This window comes from Nanorana parkeri, unplaced genomic scaffold (genome assembly GCF_000935625.1).
Source record: "Nanorana parkeri isolate BGI_ZX_2015 unplaced genomic scaffold, ASM93562v1 scaffold3049, whole genome shotgun sequence".
NCBI lineage: Eukaryota > Metazoa > Chordata > Amphibia > Anura > Dicroglossidae > Nanorana > Nanorana parkeri.
This window is the reverse complement of record NW_017309317.1, coordinates 18619-28992: the sequence shown is the minus strand read 5'-3', so window position 1 is coordinate 28992 and position 10374 is coordinate 18619. Positions and strand designations below refer to the sequence as shown.

General features: G+C 54.4%; 1 protein-coding gene across 1 annotated transcript in view; it reads right to left on the bottom strand.

Moving 5' to 3' along the window:
* Positions 1–6084: 6084 nt before the first annotated feature.
* The window catches only part of LOC108802708 (vitamin D3 hydroxylase-associated protein-like), a 22724-nt gene continuing 18434 nt past the window's right edge, over positions 6085–10374 (bottom strand). Inside the window, exons 13-15 of the mRNA XM_018574567.1 lie at positions 8524–8724; positions 8316–8438; positions 6085–6222 (exon numbers count right to left, since the gene is read on the bottom strand). Coding sequence (XP_018430069.1) covers positions 6085–6222; positions 8316–8438; positions 8524–8724 — 462 coding nt within the window. The remainder of the gene's footprint in view (positions 6223–8315; positions 8439–8523; positions 8725–10374) is intronic.

Genomic DNA, 10374 nt, shown 5'->3' with positions numbered 1-10374 from the left:
GGGTCATTTTTTTCCCTCAGCTGCCTGATAACCCTTCAATGTACCTCCAGCAGGACAGGCGCTGCCACTTCCCGGGTGAGGGGCGCCATCTGGTGGCAGAATGATGTCATGCCGTATCCGGCTCCCATAGAGAATGTGAAAACGGAATATTCACCGGACGTTAATTATTGAAAAATGTGAAATTAGCGCTTATGGAAGGGTTAAGTGTTAAAGCTGCTGCGCTATAGTTTGTAACGACAATGAAATAATGAGTGTGCAGCGCTGTACGTGTTTTATGTGTTACACATCTATTAACGTGCTAAAATCCCTACAATGGGTAAAGTGTAATCCCTTTTTCAGGGATATATACCGTGTTTCCCTGAAAATAAGACACTGCCTTATATTTTTTTTACCCCCAAAAAAACACACCGGGTCTTATTTTCCGGGGATGTCGTATTTTTGTTATTTTTTGGTATGGTAAGAATGAGAACAATACTGTTGCTCTTTCTTTCTTTCCCTACTGGTCAGTATCGCTAACGCTGATCCCTTTCTTTCACTTTCACAGGCGGAGTGCATCGGGTGTCACTCCGGTGTCACAGTAACCGGCGCTATAGAGGAAGTATCGGCTAATGCGGCTCTGCTCCCTCCGCTGCCGCAGCCTTGCTTTCTACAGCGCCGGCATTCCTTTGCCATCAGGGACAGCGGTACCAGCGGTGGGGACATCAGACAGTGGCCAGCGCGGTAAAGTACGGCGCCACTTACCCGTACACATTACAGTACCGGTACCATTACATGACGCGGTGCCTTCAGGGGGACAGCAGTCGGTGAAGTCTGGTACTGGAGTGTCACTGCGCTGGCCGGAGGGAGTCCCCTGTCATCCCCTGATACAGTATGTCCCTGCAGGCCGGCACCATCTCTCCTGCAAGTTCCCCCTCACAGGCCACCACCACGCTGGCTCTTACTTTCGGGGGAAACAGGGTAAATGTGAAAAAATTGTGTTTAAACAAATAAAAATACAAACAATATTGGGTGATCCTATTGATGTCTTCACATAGCAATATCCTTAATGATTAAAAGGAAACAAGTGCCTCATAAAATCCGCTGTGTCGCTATATAACAGCCAACTGCATCCAATCCTATACAATCGTCAGTGATAATTCATCAAAATAAAGTTCGGTTGTGATGATAAATCCAAAGTAGAAAAAATTGAAGCCCAGACAGAAATATTTCCACAGCGCTGTGCAAGTGTCCACGGATCCCCCTCTGGGGTGCGCACTCGCCCCACTGTCTGTGGAAAATAGACGGTGTAGAGGATTCTATGCGTCCACATTCAGTTCCCGTTCCCACTGCGCGATATCGCGTTCAAGCTTGCATTGAGCAAGCGAGAATTGCGGCTAAATCCGCTCCAAAAAGGGTCCTGCTGTAGCGACACACGAACCGCGACAGTGACGCACCACCCGCGACAGTGACGCACCACCCGCGACAGCGACGCACCACCCGCGACAGTGACGCACCACCCGCGACAGCGACGCACCACCCGCGACAGCGACGCACCACCCGCGACAGTGACGCACCACCCGCGACAGCGACGCACCACCCGCGACAGCAGGACCCTTTGCCCCATTGAAATGCATCGTAGCGCGATATCGCGGGAATTACCGCGCGATAAATGGCTCAATGTGAACGGGGCTTCAAGGTATTCTATCCGGCAGCATCCCGTCACTGGAGCATGTGTGGGATCCTCACGCTGTGACAAGAATACACGTTTATTTAAAAAAACCCATAGAAAACTCGCAGTTTAAAACAGACAAAACCGGCCGGTGGAACACAGCGCCAAATCCAGCGTCCGCCAAGCATGTACTTCCTGATCGTGGTATCACATGGAATAGGCCCGCCCCTCATTTTTTTAATTAACGTTAATTATTCCCCGGTGGAGAACAGGACATTGGTTATATCCGGGAATGCGACGCTTTTGGCGGGACATAATATTCCCGTTCCGGATCATTTATTGCTGAAATAAAATCATCACAAAAGAGTTCTTACACTAGATTCACACGACTCTCCCCCAGGATTCACACGACTCTCCCCCAGGATTCACACGACTCTCCCCCAGGATTCACACGACTCTCCCCCAGGATTCACACGACTCTCCCCCAGGATTCACACATTTTTCAATTGAATTCAGCTATAGAAACGTGTGAATCTTGTGTGAAATCTTTTATCATCAATCGGCCCCTTTTACTAAATCAGAATTAAATGAATTTTAGTTTTCTGAGCTGTGAACTTCCTGAAGGGAAGATGGAGCAAATACTTGTCATGGAGAAAGCTGGGAGGTCACCCTACTGATCAGGTGTGTGGGGGAGGGGGAGGGGTGCAGAATATGGTGGACTCGTGATTTTCGCTTTCAGGAGGTTTGGAATAATGGCGACACAACCTTGTCATCAGGTGAGGATCACCCCAGGAGGAGTTCCCTCAGCATCTGCCCTAATCCTGGGAACTCCCCCGAAGGTCCCCAATGATAGACTAGGGTCCAGAAGGTGTACAGGGGCCCCCAGGGGCCGGCCGCGTGCCTCATGTTGGTAATCTATGCGGAGTATCGTTATGTGTCCGAGATACATTATTATATTGGCGGTAATCACAAGGCGGCAGAGAAATGCTGAGCGCGGCACGCTGGCTGAAAATAGTTTTATGTCTCATTAATTCCTCCGACATTCACAAATAAGTTTCTGTGAGACAACGCCGAGTAATCAGTCACATCGCCGCCGCAATGAGAGCCGCTCAGCCGTGCCGCCATCATCACCACCGCCGCCGCCATCACTGCCATCACCCTCATCACTGCCGCCGCCATCACCGCCATCACTCTCATCACCGCCGCCGCCATCACTGCCATCACCCTCATCACTGCCGCCGCCATCACCGCCATCACTCTCATCACCGCCGCCGCCATCACTGCCATCACCCTCATCACTGCCGCCGCCATCACCGCCATCACTCTCATCACCGCCGCCGCCATCACTGCCATCACCCTCATCACTGCCGCCGCCATCACCGCCATCACTCTCATCACCGCCGCCGCCATCACTGCCATCACCCTCATCACTGCCGCCGCCATCACCGCCATCACTCTCATCACCGCCGCCGCCATCACTGCCATCACCCTCATCACTGCCGCCGCCATCACCGCCATCACTCTCATCACCGCCGCCGCCATCACTGCCATCACCCTCATCACTGCCGCCGCCATCACCGCCATCACTCTCATCACCGCCGCCGCCATCACTGCCATCACCCTCATCACTGCCGCCGCCATCACCGCCATCACTCTCATCACCGCCGCCGCCATCACTGCCATCACCCTCATCACTGCCGCCGCCATCACCGCCATCACTCTCATCACCGCCGCCGCCATCACTGCCATCACCCTCATCACTGCCGCCGCCATCACCGCCATCACTCTCATCACCGCCGCCGCCATCACTGCCATCCCCCTCATCACCGCCGCCGACACCTGAACTTTTAATGTTAACAATGGGATAGAAATCAGTTTTTCATTCAAGGAAACGGCGATCATACGGCTCAGCCAATCACAATCTAGGGCCTCCTGAAGGACAGACCAACATGGATAACACGTCATAGTGCCGTACCCATCGGCCAATCAGAGGCCGGACATGTTTCTGGAGGCATTTCCGGGGTAACATTTTATATTGTAATGTTTTGAATATAAAAGTAATGTCCTGTGCCGTGTCCCTGTACCGTGTCCCTGTACCGTGTCCTGTGCCGTGTCCCTGTACCGTGTCCCTGTACTGTGTCCCTGTACTGTGTCCTGTGCCGTGTCCTGTGCCGTGTCCCTGTGCCGTGTCCCTGTGCTGTGTCCTGTACTGTGACCTGTGCTGTGTCCCTGTACTGTGTCCTGTGCCATGTCCTGTACTGTGTCCCTGTACTGTGACCTGTGCTGTGTCCCTGTGCCGTGTCCCTGTGCCGTGTCCCTGTACTGTGTCCTGTGCTGTGTCCCTGTACTGTGTCCTGTGCTGTGGCCCTGTGCTGTGTCCTGTGCCGTGTCCCTGTGCCGTGTCCCTGTACTGTGACCTGTGCTGTGTCCCTGTGCCGTGTCCCTGTACTGTGACCTGTCCTGTGTCCTGTGCTGTGTCCCTGTACTGTGTCCTGTGCTGTGTCCCTGTACTGTGTCCTGTGCCGTGTCCCTGTACTGTGTCCTGTGCCGTGTCCCTGTACTGTGTCCTGTGCCGTGTCCCTGTACTGTGTCCTGTGCCGTGTCTCTGTACTGTGACCTGTGCTGTGTCCCTGTGCTGTGTCCTGTGCCGTGTCCCTGTGCCGTGTCCCTGTACTGTGTCCTGTGCCGTGTCCCTGTACTGTGACCTGTCCTGTGTCCTGTGCTGTGTCCCTGTACTGTGTCCTGTGCCGTGTCCCTGTACTGTGTCCTGTGCCGTGTCTCTGTACCGTGTCCTGTGCCGTGTCCCTGTACCGTGTCCTGTGCAGTGTCCCTGTACCGTGTCCTGTGCCGTGTCCCTGTACCGTGTCCTGTGCCGTGTCCCTGTACTGTGACCTGTGCCGTGTCTCTGTCCCGTGTCCTGTGCCGTGTCCCTGTACTGTGTCCTGTGCCGTGTCCCTGTACTGTGACCTGTGCCGTGTCTCTGTACCGTGTCCTGTGCCGTGTCCTGTGCCGTGTCCTTGTACCGTGTCCCTGTACCGTGTCCTGTGCCGTGTCCTGTACTATGTTCTTGTACCGTGTCCCTGTGCCGTGTCCTGTGCCGTGTCCTTGTACCGTGTCCTGTGCCGTGTCCCTGTACCGTGTCGGGAGTATATCATTCCTTCCATTGTCCTTGATGTAAACTTTAATATAGACGAGCGCTGAGCACACCGACCTCAGAAACACGGGTCACCTCCATGCGGGTCATCTCAATCTCCCACAATGCCTTGCACAACATGTCACATTCAGCTGGGCTCCAGGCTGGCAAAGTAGAGAGGTGGGTGGGGATGTGGGCGGGACTTCAGGGATGAGAGGTGTGGCTGGGAGGGAGTAGTGAAAAAGGCAGTGTACTAGTTTCTGATATGTGATTACAATGGGAGGAGTTGGGAAGATACAATGAAGTGTGGACGCAGCGTACAGGAAGTGCAGGGGGACGGGGCCCTCGGCCTCTATTCCAAGGTATTTATGGGGACTAAATGGACATTTACAGGTACCGGGTGGGAGAAGGAAAAATGGCCGAATTTATTTTTAGGACTTTTGGACACTTTGTGACAAAACCTCCTTCTAGAGAGAAGATAATTAGCTACGTGACCTCTTTACCCAGAATGCACCTTTCCTGGGCTCCTGTAAATGACCCCTGGGGCCTCCGGTCATTAACCCCTGGGGCCCCTGTCATTGATCCCTGGGGCCTCCAGTCATTGATCCCTGGGGCCCCGGTCATTAACCCCTGGGGCCCCTGTCATTGATCCCTGGGGCCTCCAGTCATTGATCCCTGGGGCCCCGGTCATTAACCCCTGGGGCCCCTGTCATTGATCCCTGGGGCCCCTGTCATTGATCCCTGGGGCCCTGTTTCTGCCCCTTGCCCTGTGTCCTCACAGCCGCCATGACTGAACACACGGCGCAGAGCTCGGCCTGGAAGGGTCTCTCCCTCCATCATGTAAATATTATTATTGGAGGGGCCACCGGGGTCGGGGGGGCGGAACGACATCTGATTGCCTCGTGCGGACGAGCCGGAGGAGACAATCTGCGGAGGATCATCAAGTGAAATCATCTCGGGGAGAAGAAGCCGTTATCTGCGCCGGGAAATACAATCCAATCAGATGTGAGACGGCGGAACGAGGAGATGATCGGGCTCAGGACATCACGGCGCTCCGGAGGCTGGAAAACCTCCATCCGCACCGCAGGAGGCCACTCGCTGGATGGAATTATACAATCCGTTTATTTCTAATATCACCAATCAGAATGCGGCTAAGAGCGGATAGGAGTCATGCATGCCGTGCGGCCCCATCAGCCGGCGGAGTCATGGACGGGCAGAGAGAAGTATTCGGAGCCATTACAGTGTGCGGAGAAAGACAATGGAGGTTATATGAAAGACAATGACAGTTGTAGATTCTCTGTTCTTATAGACAGGTCCTCTTCATGGTCCGCCGCGTGTGGAGGGTCTGGACTTCCTTCATGAGGCGCAGGCAGAGCTCGTCCTGGTACGGCAAAGCCACGCACTGCACAGACAACGGCAAGCCCACCCCGTCCTCCACCGCCTGCGGAGACACAGAATGATAGGAGGTGTGTATATATACATGACAGAAGAAGAGAGTGCTCTGCGGGGGGCGGGGTTAGACACGGGCACCTGGGGCACATAATAAGCTCCGCCCAGCATGGTGCTGCCGGGAAGATTAGGACTCTGCCTGAGAGTATCTGCATAGATATGGCACCAAATTAAATCTGATCACATGACACAAGACGATCTCCCCCAACCACCGACACCAACAATGAGGCATTCTTCCCACAGGCCACTGCTCTAAGATTTATCATATCCACTCCTGACCCCTGACCTCTGTACATTACCCACTCCTGACCCCTGCACTCTGTACATTACACACCCCTGACCCCGGCACTCTGTACATTACACACCCCTGACCCCGGCACTCTGTACATTACACACCCCTGACCCCGGCACTCTGTACATTACACACCCCTGACCCCGGCACTCTGTACATTACACACCCCTGACCCCGGCACTCTGTACATTACACACCCCTGACCCCGGCACTCTGTACATTACACACCCCTGACCCCGGCACTCTGTACATTACACACCCCTGACCCCGGCACTCTGTACATTACACACCCCTGACCCCGGCACTCTGTACATTACACACCCCTGACCCCGGCACTCTGTACATTACACACCCCTGACCCCGGCACTCTGTACATTACACACCCCTGACCCCGGCACTCTGTACATTACACACCCCTGACCCCGGCACTCTGTACATTACACACCCCTGACCCCGGCACTCTGTACATTACACACCCCTGACCCCGGCACTCTGTACATTACACACCCCTGACCCCGGCACTCTGTACATTACACACCCCTGACCCCGGCACTCTGTACATTACACACCCCTGACCCCGGCACTCTGTACATTACACACCCCTGACCCCGGCACTCTGTACATTACACACCCCTGACCCCGGCACTCTGTACATTACACACCCCTGACCCCGGCACTCTGTACATTACACCCTCCTGATTCCTGCACTCTGTACATTACACACCCCTGACCCCGGAACTCTGTACATTACACCCTCCTGATTCCTGCACTCTGTACATTACACACCCCTGACCCCTGCACTCTGTACATTACACCCGCCTGACCCCTGCACTCTGTACATTACACCCGCCTGACCCCTGCACTCTGTACATTACACCCGCCTGACCCCTGCACTCTGTACATTACACCCGCCTGACCCCTGCACTCTGTACATTACACCCGCCTGACCCCTGCACTCTGTACATTACACCCGCCTGACCCCTGCACTCTGTACATTACACCCGCCTGACCCCTGCACTCTGTACATTACACCCGCCTGACCCCTGCACTCTGTACATTACACCCGCCTGACCCCTGCACTCTGTACATTACACCCGCCTGACCCCTGCACTCTGTACATTACACCCGCCTGACCCCTGCACTCTGTACATTACACCCGCCTGACCCCTGCACTCTGTACATTACACCCGCCTGACCCCTGCACTCTGTACATTACACCCGCCTGACCCCTGCACTCTGTACATTACACCCGCCTGACCCCTGCACTCTGTACATTACACCCGCCTGACCCCTGCACTCTGTACATTACACCCGCCTGACCCCTGCACTCTGTACATTACACACTCCTGACCCCGGCACTCTGTACATGACACACCTTCCTGACCCCTGCACTTTGCACATTACACACTCCTGACCCTTGCACTCTGTACATTACACACTCCTGACCCCTGCACTCTGTACATTACACACCCCTGACCCCGGCACTCTGTACATTACACCCTCCTGATCCCTGCACTCTGTACATTACACCCTCCTGACCCCGGCACTCTGTACATTACACCCACCTGACCCCGGCACTCTGTACATTACACACCCCTGACCCCGGCACTCTGTACATGACACACCCCTGACCCCTGCACTCTGTACATTACACACTCCTGACCCCTGCACTCTGTACATTACACACTCCTGACCCCTGCACTCTGTACATTACACACTCCTGACCCCTGCACTCTGTACGGTTGTCACGTGTCCCCCGTTTGGCTCTCTTCGGTTTTATACATTTTATTCACCTTTTTGAAGAGTTTGTCCCAGAAGTCGTTGTGATATCCGGTGTAATGTCTCAGGGCCGCCTCGTCCTCGGCGCTGACCGAACTCCCATAACCCTGACCCCCTATCCCCATAACCCTGACCCCCTAACCCCATAACCCTGACCCCATAACCCTGATCCCCTGACCCCCTATCGCCATAACCCTGACCCCCTGATCCTGACTCTCAGACCGGCCCTCGCACTGCGTAGTTGTTGGTCGATCTGAAGCAGATTATAATGTGTGTGATGAGCAGACTCCTCCCATCCCCCCCATCGGGTCTACCTAGCAGTCTGGCGGGGTATCCGACATTGAAGGCCGGGCCCAGCATAGGACAGAGGACAACGTCCAGATCCGACTTCCTCCATTCACAGATGAACGTTGTCTGATATTCCTGGAAGAAACAACACAATGAAGCTTGTCACAGGAGCTGACACTCTACGAAAGGGTGGAAATGCAGCAGAAGTCACCGACATGGGCGGGGGAGGGGGGTGTCGGTGATAAAATCTCTGGATTTATGACCAATCACAAACCGGACAATGACGAGGAAGCAGATGATTTATTGACGTCCAGACGTAACTGGATGAAGTGGGGGAGGGTGAGAACCCCTGTCCGGTTTTTACTGCTATCGGGGGCTCCATTAGAGAGATTTCCCCTCACTTCCTGTCCTGCTGACAACATTTAACCAGACAGGAAGTGACGAGAACTCTCCGACCTCCTTTAATAGAGGAAGGGAAGAACTCCGCTCAGGTTTTTATTTCTGTTGTGTTCCTGTTCCAGATTTTCCCTCACTTCCTCTATGGCAGAACATTGTCAGCGGGACAGGAAGTGAAGGGATGGGAAGTGAAGGGACGGGAAGTGATGGGACGGGAAGGGACGGGAAGGGACAGGAAGTGAAGGGACGGGAAGAGACGGGAAGGTGAGACGGGAAGTGAGGGGACGGGAAGGGACAGGAAGTGAAGTGAGAACGGGAAGTGAAGGGACGGGAAGGGACAGGAAGTGAAGGGACGGGAAGTGAGGGGACGGGAAGGGACAGGAAGTGCAGTGAGAACGGGAAGTGAAGGGACGGGAAGGGACAGAAAGTGAAGGGACGGGAAGTGATGAGACGGGAAGTGAAGGGACGGGAAGTGAAGGGAGGGAAGTGAAAGGACAGGAAGTGAGGGGACGGAAGTGATGGGACGGGAAGTGAAGGGACGGGAAGTGAAGGGACGGGAAGTGAAGGGACAGGAAGTAAAAGGACAGGAAGTGAAGGCACGGGAAGTGATGGGACGGGAAGTGAAAGGACAGGAAGTGAAGTGATGAAGTGAAGGACGGGAAGTGAAGGGACGGGAAGTGATGGGACGGGAAGTGAAGGGACGAGAAGTGATGGGACGGGAAGTGAAGGGACGGGAAGTGAAGGGACGGGAAGTGAATGGACGGGAAGCGAAAGAACATGAAGTAAAGGGACGGGAAGCGAAAGAACAGGAAGTGATGAGACGGGAAGTGAAGGGATGGGAAGTGATGAGACGGGAAGTGATGAGACGGGAAGTGAAGGGATGGGAAGTGATGAGACGGGAAGGGATGGGAAGAGATGAGACGGGAAGTGATGAGACAGGAAGTGAAGGGACGGGAAGTGAATGGACGGGAAGCGAAAGAACATGAAGTAAAGGGACGGGAAGCGAAAGAACAGGAAGTGATGAGACGGGAAGTGAAGGGATGGGAAGTGATGAGACGGGAAGTGAAGGGACGAGAAGTGATGGGACGGGAAGTGAAGGGACGGGAAGTGAAGGGACGGGAAGTGAAGGGACGGGAAGTGATGGGACTGGAAGTGATGAAGTGAAGGACGGGAAGTGAAGGGACGGGAAGTGATGGGACTGGAAGTGATGAAGTGAAGGACGGGAAGTGAAGGGACGGGAAGTGATGGGACTGGAAGTGATGAAGTGAAGGACGGGAAGTGAAGGGACGGGAAGTGATGAGACGGGAAGCGAAAGAACGGGAAGCGAAAGAACATGAAGTAAAGGGATGGGAAGCGAAAGAACAGGAAGTGATGAGACGGGAAGTGAAG